Source organism: Polyodon spathula, chromosome 23, assembly GCF_017654505.1.
Source record: "Polyodon spathula isolate WHYD16114869_AA chromosome 23, ASM1765450v1, whole genome shotgun sequence".
Lineage (NCBI taxonomy): Eukaryota > Metazoa > Chordata > Actinopteri > Acipenseriformes > Polyodontidae > Polyodon > Polyodon spathula.
Window position 1 is genome coordinate 20,747,934 of NC_054556.1, and position 27,785 is coordinate 20,775,718.

The following is a 27,785-nucleotide window of genomic DNA, read 5'->3' on the forward strand; positions in this document are numbered from 1 at the left end:
GCTGAAACTGATCCCAGATGTTGCCCAAGAAGGAAGGGAAGTTGAATATACATTTTTACCAGCGTCAAAAATACTATAGCCTGTGGACACAGAAAACACAAGATTAAACCAGTCAAGGTTAGTTGAGGAAATCCAAATCATGTCTTGCTTATTGTGTAAAATACATGTATACATTACAAGTGTCTATGAATCAAACGAGTATTTCAGGCAGACACCATTATTTCTGGTTCAGGGCAGTGCAACAGTGTATCGGGTTTCTGCATTGCCTTATAAACTACTCCGAATACAACAACTGACAGTCCGTACAGAGCTGCGTTGAAATAAGCTTCTGTCTGTGAGTGCGGTGCTCGGACTTATCAAACCGTTTGCAGGTCGTGGGTTTCTTTTTCGTTAAGACTGCAATATAAACGGAATAGCGAGAAGTTTGATTTTAGACCACAGTAAGCCTGTTTGTTTGTGAGCTAGTCCAAATGCGTCGTTGTTTTTTCCATTGTAATGTTGTTGAAATTCTAATGGAATATATATGAAATTCCATAGAATGTTGACGTTATGTCGCTTCACAAAAATACACGCAAGGGCCTATATTCAATATTGTACTACTTTCATAAATCATTAGAGCGGCAATACAATGTGATATTTAGTCACACGATCTTAAGATTGATTTATTTCTTTTTTTTTCTTTTTCTTTTTTTTTTTTTTTAAAATGGGTGCTTTAAGTATATACCAGATCTTAATCTAATCAATATGAACTTACTGTAGAAAAAACAACAAAACAGTATTCTGCAACTCCCACTCCGACCTTTTGTTAAAAAGGAAGATACTGACAAAAGTTGCTAATGGTAATCAATACCGTGCTATGATGACATTTTTGGTAAACAAATATTGTCAATTCGAGGTGTAGTTGACAACGTATTGGATCTTGCTCAAAACGGAAGTGGCAAAGGTTTTTTTTTTTTTTTTTTTTTTATTAAAAAATAAATAAAATAAATATGCATCATAGAATTGGCTACAGTAAATAAAGGCATATCTGCAATATATTGTTGGCCTCGAGATGGCAGAATGACAGGGTACAGTGGTTTTATATCGTATAGCTAAGTAATGTGTAAAATAGTCAGTGCAGCCCAAGCCATTGTGATCAATAGGGTGTGGAGCCATCACTGGCAGCCGGAATGTCACTGATTCAAGAGACCCGTCTGCACAGTGTTTCAATTGATCTGGAGGGATTTTTGACCATTTCTTCCCTTTACACCTACTCGAGCACAGCCAAATCGAGGGATGCTTATTAAACCCTCCGCTGTTTATTCATTTGTGTTGCCTGTGGATTTGCAGTTAAAAAAAATAACCTAACAACAAACATTTTCTGTTATTACATATCTCGGCTAATGTTTTGGTACAAGTGTAGTTTATATTTTCACACTTTTTGTAGGCTTTAAGTTGGTTTAATGCACAAGCTCTGCAGTTGCTACATTACTAGGCGATTTATTGTTGCAGTCTGAAGTGGTGTTACTGGAGCCACACATTGCAGTAGCTAATGTGGCATGTAATGACCTTGTTAGTTCCAATTCCAAAGAAGAAATGTGTGGGAAGAGCACATCTAATGAAAGCAGCAGTGGAAATAAAGAAGTAGTTCTGACAGAACAAGCTGCCCCCTAAGAATGAGCTGGCACTGCTGTTTGTGCTTCTGCAATTCAGACTCCCCAGCTGTGAACCATCTAGAGACAAAGAGAGTGCTGACTTGTGTTAGCAGAAATCACTTCCCCTTTAAGATAGTTTTGATCGCTTTTCATACTGAATCATGAATCTGAAACTGATTCCCAATTATTGTTTGTAGAGGGGTAAAGAAACTGGAGCAAAGTATAATATGATAACATCCTGTGTGCAGTTATAGCTGGAATATGTTTGTTTGGTTCGATGGTACATGCTGGTGTCTCTTTCAAATCCATTCTGGTCTAGGACTGTAATTTTCCAATAATATCTGTAATTATTGACCTGAGCAGTACAGGTCCTTGTTCCAACTAGATCTTTTAATCATATTGAATCTTGGTGTTCGTTGAAGTTTAAGGATCTGGTTGGAACAGATACTGTACTGGAATAAAAGAGCCACATGCAAGTACCAGTGGTTTAGCTCAGCTGACATCTTGACCAGCTGTTTGGATTTACATTACCACGAATGTGCATTTTTAAAAAACCACAGCTCTCTAGTTTCTGATGTAATAATAGTTTTACTTCTTCCACTTTCAGGCTTTTGGACGTGGTTTTCTTGACATGAGAGTAGCAAGCATGATAAGAGTTAAACAAACTACCATTTCTGACTCTTCATGAAGTGTGCTACCATGTAGTCCAAATGTAAGTCTGCCTAAGTCCTGCAATTTTATTTGAAAATTACGTCAATTTGTGCACAGACCTCCGCCGGTATTTCTCTGTATAGGCCACCAGGCTGTAGCTAATCGGAAAGAAAACAAGGGTGCATATATGTTTTATTAATGTCCAAATTAGAACTTGTGTTAACTGTAGACTGAAAATCCCATTTTCATTTATTTGTCAGTGAACAAGCAATGCACATTCACCCTAAGACAGCTCAGGGCAGACTTGTAAGTGTAAACATTTTTGTTTTGATGCCCAAAAATAGGAAACGGCAGATTTTTATTTATTTATTTATTTTTTAATATTTTAAATGTTTAGACCAATTAAAGACGAGCCTATTCTGTGAAAGATGTGTAATTCCAAATGCACTTGCAGGTATTCACAGAATGGAAAGAGTTAAGCATAGTGCCTGAAAAGCTCAGTTGGGAAATAAAGAAAGTGCTTATAAACAGAAATACGAAACATTACTGGAAGTGGGCTGCCGATGCACTGAAAAATGCATTGCAATCAGGATAATAGCATGCCATATGGGAAGGCATACATTACAGGATCTTTTGAGTGGAGTGTGGATGTAGCTGGGTAGGAAACGCTCCCCTTTCCCGCTGCAGTACCACTGATGTATTGTGCTGGCTGTGGGCCAGACAGTTTCATGGTGTAGCCGGGTGTCACATAATGATCTGTGGGAGAGACATACGGAGGGAGCCCGAAGTGAAGAAAAATGAACAAGACTGATCTAAAAGAAAAGCTTGTCTAAAACACAGAACACGTACAGTTCATTTTATACAGTGGAGTGGCACTTTAAAAAAAAAAAAAAAAGTTGTTTGAAATTCCACTTAAAACAGTGGTACCACTAAACTAGAATACTGCCCAGTTATTATTATCCAGTGGAACTATTTCACTTGTTGTTGTAGGATAGTCTGTAAAGCTACTTTGGGATCTGTTTTTATCTACCGTGATAAATCACGGCTAGGTTTTACGAGAGCATGTCACTGTGCCGGAGAATCCCCCTGGATTGTATTTCGCACCTGTTTTCAGTGTAATCCTGGGATGAGCACAAATAGGAGGGGGACTCCCCAGTGCTGTAAAGTGTACTCATACAGTCCAACTGTGATTCATCCTGACAAGGTATAGGTTGATTAAATCGTCCACTTAGCATTTTAAAGTGAGTTAAAGACTGGAGAATCGCTTTGAAATTTGGGCCTAAAGTCAAGCACAAAAAAAGTCTGGTTTAGGAAGTGAGCACTGGTGTTTATGCCATACGGTAGGCTTAGTGGAGGAAATTGGATGTCATTGTTGGAGTGGTCCAACCCATAATTTGTGTAATGAACACTTTGAACTGTACTCTTCTTTCAGTTGTGCAGCTCATAATAATAAGATCGGGTAGGGCAGGCAGCAGCTATTCTATGAATCTGAGAGTTCATATGAACCTCTGCTGATTCGTGCATTGTAATTAGAGAGTTCAGCATTCTGACAAAACTGTAGCAGGCTTCCAGGTGCATAAGTTAGGCACACATCTTCAGTCAATCATATCTGTAGCATATCTGACACTTACCTCACTACAGTCCTTAGATGAGGTCAAGAATGTGTTATACTTCTTACATGATTCAACTAGGAACTAGGGACTATCTCTTACTTAGTCTTATTAGATACAGCAGTGCTTTGAAAGAAGGAAGAGATTTTCATGGTGCTTGCAGCAGATAAAACAAGTTGTTCTAGAAAGGGTCAGTCTGAAAATCTAATAGATTAAACCTTTGTGCAAATGGAATTGTATTTATATAAAGCTGTACTCGGATTTGACAGACCATATTAAAATCCGGTATTTTGCACTGTTAACCAATTGTTAAATTAAATAATTAGAAAATTTAAGAATGTTTGTAAACTTGATTTCTTTCAGATATTTGATATAGTTGCAGATGAGAACTGTAAGGGAAGGCTAGTGTTTGTTTGATAATTTTTTGCCTTGTCGTCACCACAGAGTAATTGCAGTGTTTCATAATGACTTGGCTGAATTACATGGATTGATTACTCAAAGTGGAATAATCCATTTTAGCTAATCATACTTATTTGCATTGCAAATGGTGTGCTGTATTCCTGACTAACCCTGCATGAAGGCATAAACGTAGATGCATTCAATCGATATTTATTTGAATCGCAGTCAACTCCATTTCATCTCAATCAATGCACCCGTTCCAATATCTGCTTAACCAGCAGAGCTAATAGCTGCTTTGTTTTAAGCAACCTTTGAACTAAAACAATGTACAGTTACTAGAGGATACTGAATGAAAGGAGTTAAATTAGCAGAGTATCCCATTTAAAATGGTTAGATTTCATACTCTCTTGATTTAGGCCAGCTGTTTCAGCAATTCTTTAAGGGGTGTTAAACTGGTAACTTTTGTTTTTCTTCTGAAATTGAGAAATTCAGGCCTGACATGTTTCCTTCAAAGACATTGTTTTGTTTGACATCAGGAGAGGCACTGTCTGACGAGTTTTTAGATGAATGACATCTTTATATTCTAGTAAACCAGGTAAACATTTTCATCAGTGCAATCAGCCTTAAGTTATTGTATTTCATACATGATTCAACTAGGAACTATCTCTTGCTTAGTCATATTAGATACAGCTGTGCTTTGGAAGAAGGAAGAGAGTTTCACAGTGCTTGCAGTGGATAAAACAAGGTGTTATAGAAACTTGCATGCAAACCCTGAAAATGTAGTAGACTAACCCTTTGTGCAAATGGAGTTGTATATATATATATATATATATATATATATATATATAAATATATATATATATATATATATATATATATATATATATATTTATACATTGACAGATCATATTTAAATACAGTATTTTCACTGTTAAACGGTTGTTTAAGAATTGAGCATACATTTTATGCAATAGGTTTTAAACTCGTAGTATTTTATATTCTTTACACTGTGTATCTAAAGTATAGTCTCAACATTAAAATGTGTTGCATAAGATTTATTTTAAATTGTTAGACATTTGGTTGTACAAATATTAATATAAGTGACAACGGACTGTATATCCTCGTAAAACATTTTGTAAAAATGTTTTGCCAAATCCAATGCTGCTTAGAATCTCTGTTTTAGTTCACCAATTTCACATTTAGGGCCTGATGCACTAAACGGTGTTAAATACTGCATGGTAAGAGAAACCCGTACTGCACACAAAAAGGAAGGCGTGACCGCTCAATTCACTAATATAATAACATGCAAGAATAAGGCGCACAGAATGATTAATTTGCCAGTCATCATAGCACGTGAAATGCTGCACGCATTACACGCTATTTATTTTAGTATGTGGGCACTCCAAAGGACAGGTAGTCCGGCTCTCACTTTGTCAGAATGACAGCGACCAAGGATGGAAGCAGCAGGCACCAGCTGCATCTTCAATGGGTCTCCGGGGAGGCGGCCCGGTGCTACACAGATTTTTGTATCCTCATAGAATTCTGTATCCCCTTGGGTTTGACGCCTGCATAGATCAAGATCGCTATACGTGAACACTTGATGTTTCTGAACACTATTTACATGTAATACAATTAATGTGTTTTAATAGAAAAATAGTTTTATAAGGTTACTTTTAATCAAAGGGTTCGTGTATTGAACAATGCAGTAGGCTGAGCTTACTGTAGAAAATCAGTGCTGTTAAATGTGCTGTTTTATTTTGCTACAGAATTGGTTTGGTCTTGTTTTCAATATTAACTGCGACAGAACTCAATGGCAGTGCTTGAGAACACAGTGGGACTTGGGCACAGGAATATTGCGCATCTACGTCCAGCTTTGAAAAACTGCAGACATACAGAATTCTGCCTAACACCGGGAATGTCTTGCTTTGAGACGGTTAGCAGAAAACAAATTAAATGAAAACAAATATGTGTTTGTTCACCTTTATCCCCCTCTGGTTTATTTTGAAGGTACCCTGGTCCCGAAATATTGGCTAAATATAAATGTTTATTTTAAAGGGATTGCAAGTGCGCAGTTTCTTTCTTTTGCTTTCTCACTGTTGTCTTTTCCATGATAATGTTTTCAGGGCCGAAGTAATTCAGTGTAATTTATGCGTTAAAAGAGCACAACTGTCTCTTAGTTGTTTCGGCAATACAACGTCATAACGGAAAAATGTTATACAGCACTGTCTATTCCTACAGAATGAAGGAAATGTTTAAGTAATACAGTTCACGTGCTGTCATCTTTTGGTAAGTTGCATTTTCAGAATCATATCATTATGTACAGTATTACACCGTATGTTAAAATATTGCCCTCTTAATCCACAAAACCAATACATCCTATGTAGTCTGAATTTGACATTTTATTTGTAGTGTTCTGTGGAACACGGGCACTCGTTTATCCTGGAAAAAATTACATACAGTACCAGAAAGCAGCTATACGCTTGTATGATGTTTCCCACACAGCACTACTTGTGGTCTAATCTATTTATATTGCGATTTACATAGACACCGCCTGGTTTCAGTAAGCGGTAAACTTAGCACGCGCTGAGACACTTAGCAAAGTTAGCACCTTTAAGTAAATATGTTTTTTTAATATCAAGTCCCACCCTCGCAGTATTAAGGGAGATAATTTGAATACATTTCCATAGATTACCATTATTAATTGTATGTAAATGACTCACGCGGCATCTTTTTCCACGCGATTCATTTTGCGTGCAAAGTAATTTGCCGCTCGTTTTAGTGAATATAGTAGGTCTACAAAGCATGCAGTAACAGGCTTACTGCGTGGTAAACTGGTTACCGCTGTTTAGTGCATGAGGCCCTTAAACTTTTACAATCTTAAGGCACTACAGTACACATCCAATTAATTTTTTATTTGAATTTAACAAAAACTGCCATATCTTATTGCACAATTTACACATTTGGAGCCCATAATTGTTGTACAATATTCGATTAATTTTGGAGTAATATGTGTTTTGTTGTTGCATCCAGTAGTGAAGACATACAACCTTTGTGTTATAGAAATACAGCATGTTGTACACTTTTACGTCTCATGTTTTCATCTGGAAGGAATTGTGAATGGTTGTTGTCAACCTCTGGGTATGCAGTTATTAAGTGTGTGTCTGCTGTTTATAAACAATGCTAGGATTTATAGCTCTTTCTGTCCAAAGAGTATTGACCAGTAAACTAACAGTGAGAAATGGCAAGGCATAGTTTAATGACAGTTAGGTAACTGGTATTTAAGACTTAATCAAATGAGATGTAAGAATCAATAATCAAGTATAATAAAAGGACCGATTTAAAGTATGTGGGATCAGTGGCACTGGAACCATTTTTAAAGTGGGGGTGCTGAAAGCCCTGTATATGATGGAAGCCATGCAAAGCCAAGGGGTGCTGCCGCACCCCCAGCACCCCTAGTTCCAGCACCCTTGTGTGGGATAACTTCGTGTCCTCGTGATACATGTAAAAGTGTGACATACAGACGAGAGACACCTCCACATGCTCCCACAATCTGATACTCCCAACAACTTCAAATACCAAATTCATCAATAGACCATCTTCCATATATATACAGTATGATATGCAAATTTTAAGAGTGACATACAGATGGACAAAAGTACTGACAGGCAGACACCTCCATGTATCCCCACAATCTAATACCCTCAGCAAATTATGCTGAATAATGTCATTACCAAGTTTCATCACATTTGGATAAGGGGTTATCAAGATATGCAGTATAGAAAAATATGAAGTGCCGTGGGTGTGTATGATTGCCTCCACTGTATCCCCGTCACAGAGAATTTCTTATCCTCCGGGAGGGATACCAAGAAAGCCATTGCCTCTAATCTACAAACTATACCGAAAGAAGCACAGTAACTTGATCTAACTTAAAACAAAAACACTCTGCTGCAGTTAAACCCGTTCAGATCATATCATTGAGCTCAACCCATCACGAGGCACTAAAACAAATTGATTCTGTCCAGAAGTTAGTTCAGATGTCAAGCACTGCACAATACAGAATTATGATTTTGAGACAAATGATATCCTTTTCTGAGCTTTAGCTGTGGCAAAGGTTTTTTTGTTTTGCTGCCTCTGTTATCAATAGCAGTGTAGGGTTGTTTTCAGCTGTTTGTGGCTTCTTGATATATATTTTTTCAAGAGAAGAACCATGGGGTTGTTAATATGCTCCAGCTGTTGTTGCTATGAAAGGTCGTTAACATTCCATTCTGCGGCCATCTGCTTCCTGTTGACTGTTGATACTGTTTAGATTAGAGACAACATAGGAACCCAGGCCACAAGTTCTATAAATTGTGGCTCTAGCAAAATTACCATGTGGGATAGAGGATACAGCTATTTACCGGCTGGTTTGGAAAAGAGTATTGAAATTTTCAGACAGATTTGAAGCCAGTTAGACAACCACAGTTTCCTTGTTTTCTAAGCTTGTCCAAAATGTTAAATAAGACCCACACACAATTCTGAGAATGCAAAGTCTTCATAGCCTTGGTTCAGCTCCCTAAGACTGTCTAGCATCAATCAGACCATTTACATTACCAGGATCACACTGTATCTAATGTGTTGTATTTGAAATATGTTCATATATCCTGAATTGAGGTAAAAGCAGCGAGAAACCAACAGATATATGAAGTAATAAGAGGTAAAACAGATTGTAAAACCCGACAGGATTGATTATCACAATAAACTTCATGTGATCCGATACAAAGAGAGCATTAATCAAGGAACCTGACAAATCAACCAGCACCACTTCATTAAAATGCCTCCTTGCCACTATATCTCTCTAATCTTATCCTATTTTTAGCAGGGACTGTTACAGCTCATTAAACAGACTGGGACTGAGCAGATTCATCATACAGACTCACTAGCATACGGGTACTTGCAGTCTTTCATTTCTTCACCACTGGAATGCACTGCGCTTACTGCAGATGTTCACACCTAAGATTAACCTGTATTCAGTTTAATAAATGCAGATGTTTTCAAATCCTTTATAGCACCACACACACGTAATGTATTTGTTCTTATTTTACATTGAAATGAATAGGGGCATTCTTTTTTAAATAAATAATGTTTTTTTGAGGGGCCATGCTTTGAAGACAATAGGCAAAGCCTTCAGTGCTGGTGCCAGCCAGTTATTTTGAGCCTCAGATGTAAGGTTTTATCTGCAGCACTGACCGGATGTGTCTAGTATGCAAGAAAACGGTTTCCCAATTCAAATTGAATAAGGAAATAAGAGTTGTTTATTTCCCTTTTTCCCCAAATCTGGCTGGGTAAGGAATAAGGAAATATTATATTTATTATATATTTCCTATTTCCTTATTGAATAGAGAATAAGGAAACCCTCTTTTTTTTTGAGAGGTAATCAAGACTTTAACATCACTTTTCTTACTTCCAATTAGTGTGAGCAACCTGATCGTGGGTTCCCCTTCAAAGTGATGAATATACATTAAAAAATGACATTGTTGGATTTGAAATAATAAATTAAATTATTAAAAGCAAAACCCTCGTGGTCTTTAATAATGCTGCTCGTGCTAGTATGTGGTGAGAGAAAAAAAAAGTATTTTAAAGCCTTTAAAATCTTTAATCTATAACCTATAGAAGCAACCTTTTCCTAACAGTTATGCCCACTCAGAAAATGATACTTGACTGAAAAACACATGGAAAGCATAACAGTGTGTTAATCCCGACCATTTTTTTTATTTTATTTTTTTAAATAGCTGAGCCATTTGTAGTAGTTACTGAATGTAGAACAAAGTTTGCCAACGTTTTTTTTTTTTTTTAATTGGTTCAGTTATGGCTGCGTGTCAGAACAAAAATGCCTGCAGTCTTTTTCATGGCACAGTCTATAATTTCAACAGCATGCAATTATTTTTCTTCCCTGTCTGAGTAATAACAATAATTAATAGCTCAGCCTATGACTAATCATCCTTTTGGAATAAAGAAGATAAAATCACAATACTAGAATATCTATCCTACCTAGTTGTCTCTCCTTCCTCCTATTTTATCCCACGCAGGGAATGAAATCCATGTCGCTGGAGGTATGCTGTAGTGTAGGCAGTTGTACGTCTGTCTGTATGTCGGTCAGACGTATGAAAAAACACTTATTTGTGATTACAGCTGGTATTAAGATTATTAGATTCTGGAGATAGGTGGAGGAGGGTTCTGTCTGTACATTAATCCGTCTGTCTTGAATATTACTTACCCAATTTCTATAAACTATTAATTACCAGGCTCCCGAATGACGCATTTGGTAAAGGCACTGTGCCCGGAGTGCAGGATGCGCCCTATAGCTTAGAGGTTGCTGATTTGAATCCAAGCTGTGCCACTGCCGACAGTAGACGGGAGTTCGCAGGGGGGCGGAGCACAATTGACCACGCGCTGCCTGGACGGGGTAGGGATTAAGTGTGCTGGAGAGTCCTTGGCTCAACGCACACCAGCGACTCCTGTGGCTGTCCAGGCATCTGCAGGCCAGCATGTACACAATTCATAACTGCGTGGTCCTCCGACACTAAGTTCTGGATATAGCTGCACGGCTGACGGCACTTGTTTCAGAGGACACAAGTGCTCGAGTTCGTCTCTCCCGAGTCAGTTCGGGGGTTGCAGTGGTGAGCCAGGTTGACTAATAATTGGATATTCCAAAATTTGGAGAACCATTGGAAAATGAATCAAAATTGTTAACAAAAACAAAAAATACTGATAACTCTGAATTTCCAGCTGTGGCGGGGTTGTATGTTGCTGCTATATTTGTTCATAACGTAATAGCAGGTAGTCTAAGTCATTACTCTGATGAAGAAACTACCCGAAACGTTTGCCCACCTGACTTTAGTTTCTGATTTTAACTGCCAGTATGAGTTCCCGATGGATCACTGGCAGGAAGCCTATGGTCTAGTCTTATGGTTTGGGTTCCTGCTCATTTGGTGAAAAGCATTAGGAAAGGACAAATTGCTCTGGATTTAATAAGAGACTTTTATTGTTGTTGTTGGTAAAGCCAGCAAATGGGTGATCAGCTGACTTGGCTACCCATCAGCCGCTGAGTGGAGCTAAATATAAAACAGATGGAGAGAAGGGAGGAGTCCATGTGTTAAAACATGTTTCAAGGTTATGAAGGAGTAAACAATGTTTACAATGTATAATATATGTGTGTGTGTGTGTATATATATATAATTACACACACACACACAGTACCAGTCAAAAGTTTCAGTACACTTGCTGGAAACTAGTTTTATTTTCATAATTGACATTTTTTGTTTTACATCATCTACGTTTCTGTAAATACTTGAAAATGAAAACACATGTTACAATATACAAAACAAAACATAAGGAGTATCAAAGCAATGTTCAAGAAAATTGAAAATTGAAAATTGTCTCAATCTTGGCTTCCTCAAAATAGCCACCCTTTGCCTTAATAACAGCCTTACAAACACAAGGCATTCGGTTAATTCAGTTAGTTTCAGCAGGAAATCACCCGACATGTCTTCCCAGCTCTTCTGCAGCAATTCCCAGAGATGTAGGGCACTTGTGGGTGGCTTTGCTTTGACTCTTTTGTCCAGTTCGTCCCATACAAGTTCTATGGGATTGAGGTCTGAAGACTGTGCAGGCCAGGTCATTAGATTGAGTTGTCCTTCACTTTCCTTCTTCACCAGATAATTCTTGTACAACTTTGATGTGTGTTTCGGGTCATTATCTTGCTGAGGAATGAAGGACTGCCCAACTAGCTGTAATCCTGATGGATTGGCATCAATGTTTTCTTTGCAGCAATTCTTCCAGTTAGACCAACTTCACGCAATCTGCTCTGAACAGTTGATGTTGAAACATCTGTACTTCTAGTAGCATTTAGCTGAGCTTGTATTTTAGGGGCAGTTAATCACTGGTTTCGAAGACTTGTGACTCAAATGAACTTGTTCTCTGAGGTCACCCTTGGCCTGCCTGACATTGTTTGGTCCTCATGAGTGCCAGTTTCTTCAGATCATTTGATGATCTTGACCACAGCAGTTACAGACACTTGCAAAGTTCTTGCGATTTGTCTTAGATTGACCTTCATTTCTTTAAGTAATTGCAGACTCTTTTTTCTTTGCTTAACTGTGTATTTTTCCATTTTCGCTCCCTTACATTCAGGAATGACAAACTTGTTCCTATGCTATCTATATTTATAGTAATCATGGACCCTCACCTGTTAACAATAATTAGGTAACATGCTAGTTAACTCAGAGAACATCTGACAAAGACACTTTTATACTTAGGCCAGTGTTCTAACACCGTGTTGTACACATTTCAGACTTTTAACTGACAGGCTGCAGACTGAAATATCCTTGTTTTGGGTGACCATTTCATTAAAATTGACAAATTTACATTTTTATTTAAAAATTAAATTTTTGAATGCAATTCACTTATGATTATCAGCTTATATAAGTACACATATCATATAATGAAATATTAAGTGTTTATAGACAAGTTTATACAGTTAAAAAAAAAAATATATATATATATATATATATATATATATATATATATATATATATATATATATATATACACACACACACACACACACACACAGCTCTGGAAAAAATTAAGACACCACTGCAAAATTCAGTTTCTCTGATTTTACTATTTATAGGTATGCGTTTGGGTAAAATGATCATTTTTGTTTTATTCTATAAACTACTGACAACATTTCTCCCAAATTCCAAATAAAAATATTGTCATTTAGAGCATTTATTTGCAGAAAATGACAACTGGTCAAAATATCAAAAAAGATGCAGTGTTGTCAGACCTCGAATAATGCAAAGAAAATAAGTTCATATTCATTTTTAAAAAACACAATACTAATGTTTTAACTTAGGAAGAGTTCAGAAATCAATATTTGGTGGAATAACCCTGATTTTCAAGCAGAGCTTTCATGCGTCTTGACATGCTCTGCACCAGTCTTTCACATTGATGTTGGGTGACTTTATGCCACTCCTGGCGCAAAAAAATTCAAGCAGCTCGGCTTTGTTTGATGGCTTGTGATCAAAAGGAAGATGGATGGTCACATTCCAGAGGTTTTCAATGGGTTCAGGTTTGGAGATTGGGCTGGCATGACAGGGTCTTGATCTGGTGGTCCTCCATCCACACCTTGATTGACCTGGCTGTGTGGCATGGAGCATTGTCCTGCTGGAAAAACCAATCCTCAGAGATGGGGAACATTGTCAGAGCAGAAGGAAGCAAGTTTTCTTCCAGGACAATCTTGTACTTGGCTTGATTCATGCGTCCTTCACAAAGACAAATCTGCCCGATTCCAGCCTTGCTGAAGCACCCCCAGATCATCACCGATCCCCCACCACATTTCACAGTGGGTGCGAGACACTGTGGCTTGTAGGCCTCTCCAGGTCTCCGTCTAACCATTAGACGACCAGGTGTTGGGCAAAGCTGAAAATTGGATTCATCAGAGAAGATGACCTTACTCAGTCCTCTACGGTCCACTCCTTATGGTCTTTTGCAAACCTCAGCCTGGCTCTTCTTTGCTTCTCATTGATGAAGGGCTTTTTTCCAGCTTTGAACAACTTCAGCCCTGCCCCTAGGAGCCTGTTTCGAACCGTCCTCGCCATGCACTTCACCCCAGCTGCCGTTGCCATTCTTTTTATAGGTCACTTGATGTCATGCTACGGTTGCTGAGTGACATTCGAATGAGTTGGCGGTCATCCCGGTCAGTGGAGAGTCGTTTTCGCCCTCTGCCGGTCTGTAGCTTTGTTGTCCCCAATGTGTGCTGCTTGACCTTGTTCTTATGAACCGCCGTCTTTGAAATTTTAAGGATGGAAGCAACCTGACACTCACTGTATCCCTCTGCCAGTAAAGCCAGAATTAAACCCTTCTTTTCCTCACTCAAAACTTTCCTTTTCAACTCTTTGGGCATGGTCAATAGTTATTTTTTGATTCCAGTTACTTTTGAGGTACAACTAGCACTGTTTTGCCATCCAGCTGGTCCTATTGCAAGAGGATAGTGATGATCACAGGAGTGGTTTTCATACTTTTCCTCGTTAAATAAGATTTGGTTCAGGTGATCCCCTGATCAGTACCTCATTCAGTAGAATGAGGTTTGCCTGAGTTGGAATTCAACAGATGCTGGAATGGAATGGCTGCCATACATGTAGAGATGCTGATTTAAGAAAAATTTGCAGTGGTCTCAATTTTTTCCAGAGCTGTATGTGTGTGTCTGTGTGTGTGTAATATGTGTGTGTATATGTGTGTGTGTGTATATGTGTATTATATATATATATATATATATATATATATATATATATATATATATATATATATATATATATATATATATATATATATATATATATATATATATATATATATATATTGATTAGACTGAAGGCTGAACAAATGCTTTAGTTTACTTAAGCATCGTTGTGACGCTGCACTTGTACCCTAATAGTGACAGCTGCTTTCATGATGACACTGCACCTATACACAGTGTCAGAATTTTGTACAAATGGCTTGAGGAACTTGATAGAGATTTTACAGCCACCCCAATTCTTGGATCTCGATCCAGTTGAGCATGATAAAGTTCAACAACACATTGGCTCTCCTGAATTACGATCCACTGTCTATTTCTCTGCATCAATTGCTTGAAACATTAATGAGTAAAAAGATAATCACCAGATGCAGTCCAAATCTGTGGAAAAATATGCAAAAAAAGGCAGAAATTAAGTCTGTGGAGTGTTCTGTGGAACATCTTATCTGCTCAGTATTTGTATTAATAGGTGCATATAGAAATGTAACTCAAGTAAACAATGCATGGGATAAGTGCTTTCAATTAAGCATTGTTGTCAGTAAAATCTTTAGACACTGTCAGACAAAAGCAACACATTACATGAGCTTCTTTGTTGGCCCATGTTTTCAAAGTCTGTTTTTTTATGATGTTTACGTTCTGCAGCAGGCTAGTGCTAAACAGAGTTTCCCATCATTTATCAGTAATAACGGTACAATGTGTAAAATACTTGACGGCTAATTATATTTTCAGTGGGGAAAGTGGTAAATCATATTTGACTTTCCCAGGGTATTTTGTTGACTTTTCTCAGAGCAATGGCACAGATATTTGGCGAACCCTATTGATCACATGACTCGGTCTGTAAACATCATAAAAATATTTCAAAAATAGAAATCTACTAAACAAAACAGAAGCACCCGCCAAAAAGCACTGTCAATCAGGTGTTTGGACAACATGGATGGCTTACCCATTGTGAAAAACATTTTTGGAAGAAAAATTCAGATTTTTTTTGTAACACAGTTAATAATACTGACATCCATATACCTCTCAACTACAAAGCTTTTTTTTTTTTTTTTTTAATTATTATTTCAACTCTAAGACATTTATCTTTGAACTGTGGGGTTAGCAGTTTGCATACAGCCCCTGTGTTTCCATGCAATTCAGTGGGCTGAGGTGCCATATACAGTGGGGAGCTGTGGGCAATAATCCTGACCCCAATCAGGTTGAAATGGAGAATGTAATGGATCTCCTCCTAGCAGCTGATGAGTTAGTAATACTCACATCAGTATGGGACACATACTTTCCTCTTGACTGCAGAGCTGCCCTTTCCATTTAATTCAATGGGCTGAGATGCCAATTCTATCCATTTTTGTTCTAAAATCTCAGTTGTTATAGAGGCATTGGAAAGCCAACCAGATGAGTAAGAACAGCAGTTTACTGGATCCTTAAGAACTTCCTCAGAGAAAATCCCTTTGAGTCATGTATCAAACAGCAGCGGTGATCTCATGCTTCAGCTGCAAGCTGTCCGACAGCGTCCTTCCTATTCATTTACAGAGACCCTGCTATTTTACACCCTTGCAGATGACCTGGTCTGATGGGCAGCAAGGAGACGATAATGCATTGCCTTTAATTAACCTTTTTTAATTACAATTTCTGTATTAAAGTAGATCCATTTTAGCCAGTAGTGAAAAGCATAACATTACATGGGAGAAAATAGACATACCCTTTTTTTAATAATACGGATTGATGGATGCGCTTCCTGTGCTATAACTAAAGTTTATAAGGGTAAGTGCAGCAGTTGCAGTGGGACAGCTTAGCTTCTTGATTGGCGGTGCAGTTAAACCTACCTTTCAGGGATGTGAACAAGAAGGAAGTTTTGCTTTATAAGAAAAAAGAATGAATGCAGCCAATAACACCCCCCCCCCCCCACCACAGCTATAAAAAAATTAGAGCCACCGCAAACATGAACACGTTTTTTTGTATAATCCGCTATATATTTAGGGACAGATTGAACCTTATTTTTAAAACAAAGGAAAATTTTCTGTTACAATTTAACTGTAGAAAGGAATAGTTCATTTATTTCTGAGTAGTGCTTTTATTAGCCAAACATTTTTCTGAATCTCAGACCCAAAAGAATAACAGCAATAAGGAATGCACTTTGTTTTAAACCTTGTAAGGTCATGCTCGTGCGCGCACGCACACACACACACACACACACACACATGCACACACAATAACTGATAAGTTTGTTTGTGTCTGTTCTATTGGTCTAATAAAAGTAACTCTGCGGCTTCTCAATCTGAAAACATTTATTAGAGCAGGGCTGTTCAATGCATGGCTCTAGTCTGAAGCCCCATACTGTATGACTCACTGAGCTGCCCAGTATAACTCTTTAGATTCTTTTCGAATATCACATTCAAGCTTCTTAATGGGGTTGGAAAGGCTGCAAAAGGCAATCTATAGTGTCTGGAAGAAGGAACTTTTGTCACAATGCTGGAAAACTGTTGTGTTTAACCGTGACATACCGTCACTTGCAGGCTGGTTTAATTCAGCCAGCAGTATTTAGATTTAGGAAACTACCCTTCTAATACTGTGCGTGTAAGTGTTTGTACAGCTCAGCGGTCTCTGCAGCTCTGCTTTTTATCTGACTTCTGCTGCTGCTTCATCTGTCTGGAAGAGTAAAAGCAGACCTTCATTGTTATTGCATTATTATTAAACCTGCTGAGGATGCACACACCCTGTAACAGGGATGTAGCGGAGGTCTCTGTATCCATATGATTCATTTTAGTTAGAGTTCCACATATTTTGGAACTGCCCCTCCAATTGTAATGAAAACTGGGTCACAGCATTGTTGTTTGTCATGTTGCTTCATGTTACTGGTGGCTTAATTGTGTGTGAAGAATACTGTTTACTGACATATCGAGGGCATTATTTTTTTTTTTTTTTATGAGAAACAATTCAGTACTTGTAAATGGCTGTAGTGGTAACATGACTGTTGTTCATAAGACTTTCACAGAAAAAAATGATTACCATTAATCATTTTTCCTGCATTTAGTATCCATTTTAACATAGTACTTGAATTCAAGTTTGGAAAGGGTAGAGAATTATGTGGTTTCTTATTTTCAGCTTTTTTGTTTGAGCAATTTCAAATTTGAATACAGTACAGGTTTAACACCTGACTCCTCTCGGTTTGACCATGCCAAGTCTTCAGTATCTGCTGCGAGCATCATGAATTCCATATTTCCCCACCCTTCTCCAACTGCAAACACAATCTGCTAAAAAAAAACACAGTACTTCAAATTACAAGGGGCTCCCCTTATGTATAATTAAGCTATGAATATGCATGCATGGTGTGTTGCCCTGTTTATCAGATGTTTGAGATATTGCAACAGGTGAGGGGGGGGGGGGGGGGGGGGGGTCTGTAGGAAGGATATCAGGGGCAACATGTGACCAGGTTTCAATAGAGGGGGAAAAAAAAAACATTCCAATGCTGGGTCTGTACTCAACAACAATGCTAACTGAGGAGAGGAAATAAAACCCCCTTGTGCTTGAAGTAGGTTGGTAGTGAAACAAACAGCTGCTGACATCATGTGAAACTGGACATTTAGTGAAGGCTAGCTAGAGCGAACCCAGCCCAACCAGAGAGCTGGCCAGCGGGACTTCTCACATGCAAGGAATTCTAATGAAACCGTATAAGACAGTTTACAGGGGCTGAAGAGAAGATTTGTTATTTGTTTATTCACTGTGCGTTGAGGAGCTGGGGGCTGAATTTTTGGTGAGTAATGCTGTTGCTGATGTGGTTTCTTTAAATCTACAGTAAGCTGACCAGGATTTTTCTTTTTTTCATACTTTATTACTTTGGCTGAATTGGCTTCATGTAATAGTCTGGGCAAATTTAGGTTTTGTAACTTTATAAAAAAAAAAAAAAAAAAAAAAAAGACGTTAGCTTTAAAAACGATTGGTGCATCATTTTATTTTCACACATGTCCACTTTGCCCAATGTCGTGATAGGGTTATGTTTATGATAATGTGAGAGAAACTACATTATTCTGTTTTGTATGAGTTATTGTGCATTAACTTTAAATTGTGAAAATGATGGGTCAGTAGATAATATTTTTTATAACATTTTTTTGTGTCTGATGCAGCTTCTAGCAAATGTTCCCATTGAAGCGCCACTTAAGTTATTTATAAATTCAGTCCATGCTCCAGTTACAATGAAAGAGATCATATTGTGTTGGCTCATTATCACCTCTTCTGTAACTCTATAAAGAAGCATTTATTTTCTGTATCAGTGAAAGGTCTCTCCGCGTACAAAGGCAAGTTGAGAAGGGATTTGTAACTTGAGTGTGTCTTAATGCTGTAGTGGCTACCCAAGAATGGTAATGGTGGGTAGATCTGTGGCAGGAAAGTGGATTCATTGGAGCTCACAGATATTGAATTCCCACATGAATACATGGAACGTAAACTCCCTGAAATAAGGGTTCGTTACTTGTCGTTAAGACGACAATATCAATACAAATATGACAATAATAAAACAGAAAATAATGATAATTAGTTGTGGCATTTTGAAGTAAAACTGCTTTATAGGTGACTTTTTCAAACAAATATATTGTGTTCTGTGAAGAAGTGAGTAGTTCAAATCTCCCTAGACCCCAGTGTAAATTGCACCAGTGTCTGTATTCATTCGTACATTGTCTTAAGTTCATACAAAATAATATGAAATCCTGCCATGTAATTACAGTTACAACTGATGCTTTGGGGTCTTATTTTTTTTAAACCACAGTCATTGCTGTTGAAACAAAAGATGAAAAATACAACAAGATGTCTTTCTTTCTTGACGGACTGCTGTAATTGAGCTTTTTAGCTTGTAAGAGGAAAAGCTTTAATTTAATTGCCTGCCATTTGTTTGGCTGTTCAAGTGAGCTGGTTTTTAATTGCTTAATAAAATCTGAGGCCACAGGAATGTTTTTAATGAGTATATGATACTCTTGTAATCCACTTTGTTATGTACATTTTATAAATACCAGTTGTAGGGTTATTGTTGTAAAAGTCTACTTGTAAAATATATATTTTTTGTTTTTGTTTTAAATAGTCAAATGGGTGAATCACAGTTTACTAAAGCAGGGAGATGGAACATTAGTTACAGTCCATTGAATGTGTTTTTTTTCCCCTCATAAGATTTAAACCTCCAAGCTAAGCAAGAGCAGCTCCTGATGCCAGTTACGCTGTCGCATATCTGTGCTGGGGGCTTTTCACAGACAGCTTATCATACTGATCTCCCGACAGGGGATCCTGAGCTGTTCAATGAAATATCCTGGGAGTCACTTGACAGATTGTCCGTTCCTGTTACATGATGCACAGGGTTCCAGGGTAGACTGCAGAGGAAGAGCATTGAAACTCCTGCCTCACATGGTGAAAACATGCCTGAAGCTTGCAGAGCTAGAGCAAGCCCTTTTGATGACCTAATTGTTCTGTATCTGGAGACCTTGACAGTGTTATCATTTTAAAGTAGGTTTCAATGAATGGAATGAGCTAATACAATCACAGGATGCATACAGATATGAAAAAATAAACATGGGCCAAGGTTCTTACGTTGCAAATCTTACTCAATGCCCAGCAGTTCTTGAAGTTTAATAGATTTACCAGTGTATAGTTACCAAGCGTATCAGTTTTGCCTCAGAGCCAGTAAAGCATTCTTAAAGATGTTCCAGCTTGTACTGTGTACTCTCTCAGTAATATATGGTTTTATTTTCAAAGCACACCTGGTGGCAAAAGGATTGTAAATTCAAAACAGCACAGGGAAAGGTAAGCTTTTTATTGTTTTTAATGTATTGAGCTGCAAATTCTCCATAAAGTGTTTTTATGCACTGATCCCTGGTGCTTGTGATTGTACCGACTTGCTTCATGCTCCTGCGTCATCACATTGACCTATTGCATTGAAAAGGTTTTCAAGAGTCTTAGGAGTCATTTTGATCGACCCACCAGGATCAGTCACAGCTGGACTTTGTAGAGCATTTTACAGCACCAAGCAATCCCCCTGGATTGCATCGATCGTAGGAACCACTGAATGAACTCAGACACTGCAAATGAAACTGACTGTCAGAGGCACAGTCATACATATTTCATAACATGAGATCATTATGGGGGGGTGTGCCTAGCTAGCATCTGCTGACTTAGTACCATACAGAAACTTCACCCTTGTATGGATTTTCTTCTTGTTTTTGTAAGATAAGTATTTGCAGTGACAGACTACAAGCACCCACTGGAAATACACATGCAGATCTCAGAAAGAAACTCCCAAGCTGTAAATCACGCTGACCATGAGAGGTTGTTTATAGCCCACATTAATATTTTGCAAAGGAGAACAGCCTGCCAAGTATAATAAGTAAGACATTTATTGAAGAACCAAATGTGACATTAAGATGGCTGGACTTGTTTTAGATGAAAAAAAGGTGTTTTCTAATGATAGGTCTCATCTTGTATGATTGCGCTAAATATACTTTTTCATTTAATTTAGTGGTAGAATATATTTAAGCTTCTCTGTTTAGAGGAGTGTACTGCAGTCATGTGGGTTTTGTTACATTTGTTTTGTTCTCTTAACACTAATATCTGGTTATAATGAATAGAGCCACTGAAATGTAATCTCTTCTCAATCTGAGTCTTCGCAATTTTGTATTTAAAGTGCTAACCAACATTTCTTGCATATCTGTTGAAGACATTCTGGGTTCTTTGTATTCTGTACACTACGTTGCAGATATTTCAGAAACAATGCTGTAGATCAGAAATTGCTTTGATTTGCAGTTCAGACTCACAGCAATGGTCTAGCTGCACCCAGACCATGTTGCATAAAACAAAGCAGCAAGATGCTCATTTATCAGCAGCCTTGTAGTTAAATATTTTCAGATTCTGAATGAAGTGAAAAATAATCAGATTCTCTGGGGACAATAAATAAACTGGTTAGTATTCCTTTGACACCCCTGCTGTTTATTAAAATTGCACTGTTGAATCTTTAATGTGCGTGGAATGAAAATACCACTTGCACAGCACAATGCGCCCATGGCAGGGCTAACCTTGAGTTTCCCAGCCCATTGTCTTCCATTGCAAGAGTTTCATCCACCCTGTCCCTTCTTTATTCAGTTGACCTCTATGAAGATACAATAAATAGTGAAAGTCTTGCAGTGGAATGGACTGGAGGAGCCAAGCCAGAAAGGGTAGTACAGCTGGGCTTTTGAATCTCAACAGAATAGAGAAAATATTCCAAATATAAAGCAGGGAGTTAAATACAATTTGTTAAAAAAAGGTATAATTGAGCCTGCAGTCAAAGGAAACTGATCAGTATTCGATTGTGTCCCCCAATTTTCTTCTGTTCACCCTGACATATTTCTGTTGTGTGTTTACATTCTTCTGATGACTTCATGCTGACTCCTGTAGGTAGTTGGTACACAAGATTCCCACTACGTCATCCTGTGAGGCGTGGTACTAATTGCAGCAGAAGGAAATGATCAATTATTTCTGAAAGTTTTGTTATTGACCAAGAAATAAAAGCATTTAAACAATCACCATTCTTTTTATATGTGATGTTTCTGTTGTGACAGCATGGCACAACAAAAACTCATTTTTTCCTTATTTTCTCATAGTAGCAAGCTTCAATTTCTCAAAACATGTTCAAAATGATTTAAAGTGGTACAGTTTTTGTCAAACACCCAGCATAACATGTTTCTCTCCTAATTATGTGGTGCCACTTTAATTTAATTGGTATTTCTGAGAAGAAATAGGAACTCCTTGACATAGAGCTTACTGTCTTTATAATTAGGGTTTTAGAAGAACTAACACAGCTACTTATTAAGCTGGGGGAGGGGGCATGGGCTTGCAGACTGCAGGGCATCAATAAGACAGCATAGCTGTTGTGCATTCTGAAAATAGATCGTAATAGTGCTATTAATCTCTGGAAGTGGCAATTCATCTGTTGACAGAAGTCAGCTACAGTAACTCCTGCCTCCCCACCCCAAGTACTGTCAACAGGAGCTTTAGCATCCGTTGCTTGATATTACTGTGTGCAGAGCATTTAGTTGTTTTTCCTTATGCTGCTTGATTCAACTGGTTTTATTTAAATGACTTTAGGGCTGCTTAAGAGTACCAGAGACTGAGTGGATACACCCGAGACGGTTTGATTCCGAGTCGGTTTATTATAGGATGTTGAACAAGAACATAGAACGACCAGAAAACAGACTACCGTAAATCCTTAGTGTCAAGTGACAAAAGAAGTGCAGCCTGTCTAATGAAAATCGCAGTACAGTGATACCTGGACGAGACCAACTCTTTGAGCGTTCTTCGGCCTTTCAAGTCATGTTTCCCAGCAAGCAATGACAGAAGATTGTTAGGGACACAGTTGTGTTGGAGCATGGAGAGTAGTGTTGTAAAGTGCATAGCTTGGTTCCAAAAATAAATTGACCTACAGTGTGATGTTATGCTCAGCTAAAAGAAACGTTGCTACTTAAGACAGGCATTTGGATGTAGGGATGCTGGCAAAGGTGCATGGCTTCTTCAGACATGAACCCCACTGCCGCTCAATATGCATGAGGTCATCTTGGCAGTAAGTCCATGGTAGTACACCATGTCCTATCGACCAGCAGGGATTAACAGAACTGAAAACCTTTATGAACTAAAGGGCAACCATGAAAAGCTCATGTTATACTTCACAGTGCACATACTGAACAGTGACCTTTCTAGTCCTGGATCAACAGTGGGCTTGTTTTTATAACTTCAAATTCTGGCAGCAGTCTTTACAGTGTTGGCATGGTAGATTTGGAGTACATTTTCTACTAAGAAGTGGCTATTCTTCTAGAAAGAGAAGACAACATTTTGTATATATCATCCATGTTATTGGACAGACCATAAATTGCACACGTTCATCTTCAGAAATGCACAGTAGTCCTAGTGTGTGCTAGCTTAAACCATGGCTGAGAAGTGTTGTACTGGTTTTCGATTGGGTCTCTGGTAGTAACTTTGATAGTTCCTGTAAATGTTTTTCAGGTTGAGTTTCGGGTGTCATTGTAACTGGCATGCATGTCATGACACAGAGTTGTCTGTTGAGGGAAATTTCAATAGCTCAGGTGTAGAAGGAAATGGTTGCAGGGCAAACAACCTGTTGTGTGTGTCACTGAGATGGGCAGGTGAACATAGTAACACACAACATAAGTACCTTTTTGAACTGAAAGGGTACATAACAACATTCGCAGTGTCACTTCAGTTTAATTCCAGATTCTTTGCAAGCTGACTTTTTAAAGATGGTGCTTGACTGGTAAGATTGTTTTCTTGTTAAAGTGGTCTTGCTAGGGTTTTTGCTTTGTGTAGTACAGTATTTAATTAATACAGCCTTTTATACAAGTTTACCATAGTAGTTTTTCCATGGTATTTTTGCACTTTTAGTATGCTTTTCCTATGGTTATACTATGCATTTACTGTAGTTTACCATGGTTTGCCATGGTTTTTAATATGCTTTACCATACCTCGTTATAATGTGCAATGCTTGTCTATACTTTACCAGACTTTGCATTTAGTGTTATTATACTGATATGCTTTTGTTTTTTTTATTATATATTATATATATATATATATATATATATATATATATATATATATATATATATATATATATATATATATATATATATATATATATATATATATATATATATATATATATATCATAATCTCAGTGTTTGTGTTTGATACTCAGGATATCATTGCAGTTTCAGACTTCGCCTCCCTATTTCTGAATTGCAAATGTACTTGATTACTCAAAGGGAAGGGCGTACTTTGTTTAGTGTCACCTTGTGCGATTGCACTCAATGGGATTTACTATATTCTACCACAGCCTTGTGCATGCTCTGCTTCATCAGTCCAGGTTGTCTGCATTTCAATCAAAGGATGGGGCACATGCTGTGTGAACCTGCTGTGCATATTCCTGTGACTAATCGGCAGTGTTGGGTTGGTTAGACGGGATGTTTTCAAGTTATTTTAAGGAAGTTTTTTTTTATTTTTTTTTTATATATTATGATGATGGTAAGTTGATGTTTTCCTGGGCTTCTAAGAAAGCAATCATATATTTTCAATTTTTTCAAATTCTTTTGGTCACATTACACTTAAGGGTCACTGGAGAATTAGTAAATAGCTAAACCATGGCTGAGGGCGCCACCTACTGTACAGTACAATTTTAAACATGTAGTGTGAAGAATAGAACGGCTGTATTGAAGCATTATATGATTGCCTGGTGTTCATTCACCAAACCATGATTCAACTGAAACTTCCTTGCGTCTTTTTTTTTTTACCTAGATATAAACTACCTATCTCTAAAAACCTTTTAACAGTTGTTCCAAGCTGGGTTAATCATATACATATCTTTAGGTTGTACGTGATTTGATCTGCTTCCTGCGGTGAGCTTTTTTCTTCTTGTGCAGAGTTGCCCTCAGCAGGCAGGCAGCTCAATCTTTAAGCGCTTTATAGTCCTTAGAGCCATACTGCTGCTGGAAACGATACATGAAGCAGTTTAAGCCCAGTCAGCTGAAGCACAGAGCACATGTGCAGTGTGGGCTCGATAGATTCTGTCTTGTGTAACGAATGCTTTAACTCATTTTGTCTTCCTGAAGCAACAACTGTGGTCAGAGGGACGAGGGGGGGATTGGGGGTGGTCTGTTTTGGATATCGGAGACATCAGAATATCACAGTTTTCTGATATAATAATGTTGCTGTATTATGAAGAAGGACAATGGTTATACTAGTGTAACATTAGCAAGATACAACTTACCCTGGAATTTGAATCATGCTGCTGCTATCCTTATAGCTGCTATTAGAATAGTGGAAAAGAAAATAGAACGCTATGGAAAGTTACAGGAAGAATCTGTTATTGTTTCTTGCTACAGTAATTTAATTTCATTAACATCAGAGTTAAACCATGATTAACTGAACTTCAGTTATCCGAAAAGTCCCTTGTTAACGTGTCTTGATGTTTGCTGTGCTCTTCTGCCCCTTTTGTCATAGACAAAGTGCTAAGTGGCCCTCAGTCTCTGATATTTACAGTACAGTGCAGTGCTGTAAGTTGTTATGTATTCAAAGGTAAAGGGATTATAAATGTATATTTTTATGATGCTTCTTGATTGAGAAATCAATTCCCCCCCCCCCCCCCCTAGTTTTACTGTATTATTTTCTTGGCTTGGGATAAAAATAAATAAATGACCCCCATTAAAACACACCTGTACTGTACCATGTAGAGTAATCGGCAACTGCATTCAGCTTATTTGACTGTTTTCTAGTTTGTTCCAAAGTCCACTCCTGATTCCCTGTTTTTCTGCCCTTCTGTTAAACAGGTGTTATGAAGACTGCAGTGGTTGGGAGATGATGGAGGTGGAGTCTGCTTATTCGGATTTCATTTCCAGCGATCGGACTGGTCGCAGGAACGCAGTGCCTGATATCGAGGTGGATGGCTCGGCGATTGGGACTAGCGAGGTCACCAAAGACCTGGCACAGATGGAGCTGAAGACTCAAGGTGAGTGCAGAAAGCTCCTGAGTACAATACAGCTGTTCTTTTCTCCGCCACTTTCTACAAACTTCTAGTGCTTCAGAATAAAGACAGCCATTTAATACCTTGTTTCATACTGCTCTTTGGTCTCATGTATTTTTAATTGTTTTTAAGGCAATTATATTCCAAAACTTATTTCAGTGGCACAGGCTATAATATTCATGTTTAGGAACTAGTTTATTTTTAGTCGTACTGAATATCTGTACAAAATCACTGAGAAATGAATGAAGTAATAGCAAGGGCTAAACAATAAGTGGGCAATGTGGTAAAAATACATGGTGGGCTGTGAGTCACAAGAAACTATGACTTACTTGAATGCTGTTGTCAAACGCAAAAATGCCATTGATTGCCAGTCCCCTAAAAAGCACAGACCAGCTAACTGTGTGGCAGATATTAGGAGATGAAAATACATCCAACAGGAGGTGAAAATAAACCTGGGGAATATTATACTGGCAGTATTCTGACAACGAGATGTTTATACTTTATGAATTTTTAATTATTCAAAAGTTGCATATTTTTTAATGATGAAGCCTGAGTTATGTTGATCTTTGTTAGTGTGCGAGTATTAATGGAGCAGAACGTTTGTGTTTTTCAGAAGGGGAAGGAACAGCAGCCTCACAAGTTCCTGGCAGTAATTTGACAGAGCAGCAGGAGGGACAAGATGGAGACAAGCCCTCCTAATTAGTATTCCTCAAAGAAAGTAAATTATTCTTTAGCAGCCAACTTGCTGTCCAGGGTTCTCTCCAGACAAAGACTCAAACAGCACAATAAAAGACTTTCACAGAGGGACTTTACCCAGCGGGGTCTCTTGGGTAAAGATGAAGTTTCCCACATCGGAAGATAACGAAAAAACATATTGAAGTTTTCTGATGTTTACTTTGCATCTCGCAGAAAGAAGCTCCACTTCCGGGATCGTGCCTTGACACTACACCTGCATTAACGCACAGAGTGGACCAACTGTTCTCAACATTTTGGGCAGATTTTTCTCCACTTAAAAAAAGATGATATGCTGTACACAACCAACTGCTTTTCCAGGATGCATCCCCCAAAATAATCCTGAAACGTATGAAAAAGCATTCAAAATAATTGTATTTTTTTTCTCTCTTGTTTCACCTTGGTAACTGCCTTTTAATATCATGAATATTCTGTGTGTGTTACTACAGTTTAGGGGAAGAAATGTTTGTTTTGGAAAAGCATACACTGAAATGTTTTGAAATACAATGTTTTATTTCTGAAATTAAACATACCAAACAATGTATTTGAAAAAAAAACAAAAAAACGTTTTTGTGTTTCTTTTCACTTGAAAGTTCAATATTATCCTGTGGTACCTTCCTCCACCTGGAATTCATGCATTCTCACACACACACACACACTCAAAGCATTAAACACAACAGGTCCTGTTCACAAACTGTTTTATGAATACACTACATAGAAGGTACTCCATGAACGAACGTGGAGCACTGTAGCTATTCCACAAATGAAGAAGACTTAATAACCAACAGTGGGGGTGTGGACAGCAAACCTCATGAGTGAAATAAAACACTGGATTAACATTCATGGAGTATTCTGTTTATAAAACAAGCACAGTTGTGGCCAAAAGTTTT

The 27,785-nt window shown here is 37.9% G+C and overlaps 1 protein-coding gene across 4 annotated transcripts; it reads left to right on the forward strand.

The window, feature by feature from the left end:
• Positions 1–27,778, forward strand: pkig (protein kinase (cAMP-dependent, catalytic) inhibitor gamma). 4 transcript variants are annotated; one of them, XM_041225652.1, is made up of 4 exons: positions 18,109–18,378; positions 20,361–20,408; positions 25,970–26,148; positions 26,777–27,778. In XM_041225652.1, the coding sequence occupies exons 3-4, from the start codon at positions 25,998–26,000 to the stop codon at positions 26,860–26,862; spliced, it is 237 nt and encodes a 78-aa protein (XP_041081586.1). In that variant the 5' UTR covers positions 18,109–18,378; positions 20,361–20,408; positions 25,970–25,997; the 3' UTR covers positions 26,863–27,778. The 4 variants fall into 4 exon arrangements, with proteins under 4 accessions (XP_041081584.1, XP_041081586.1, XP_041081585.1 ...); XM_041225650.1 differs by lacking the exons at positions 18,109–18,378; positions 20,361–20,408 and adding an exon at positions 1–117 and having other exon boundaries at positions 26,777–27,777; XM_041225651.1 differs by lacking the exon at positions 20,361–20,408.
• The last annotated feature ends 7 nt before the right edge of the window (positions 27,779–27,785 follow it).

Bases quoted from the DNA above. Each gene is read 5' to 3' on its own strand.
- pkig (XM_041225649.1), top strand. The intron at 26,149-26,776 runs GTGAGTGCAGAA...TGTGTTTTTCAG, and splicing joins GATGGAGCTGAAGACTCAAG to AAGGGGAAGGAACAGCAGCC.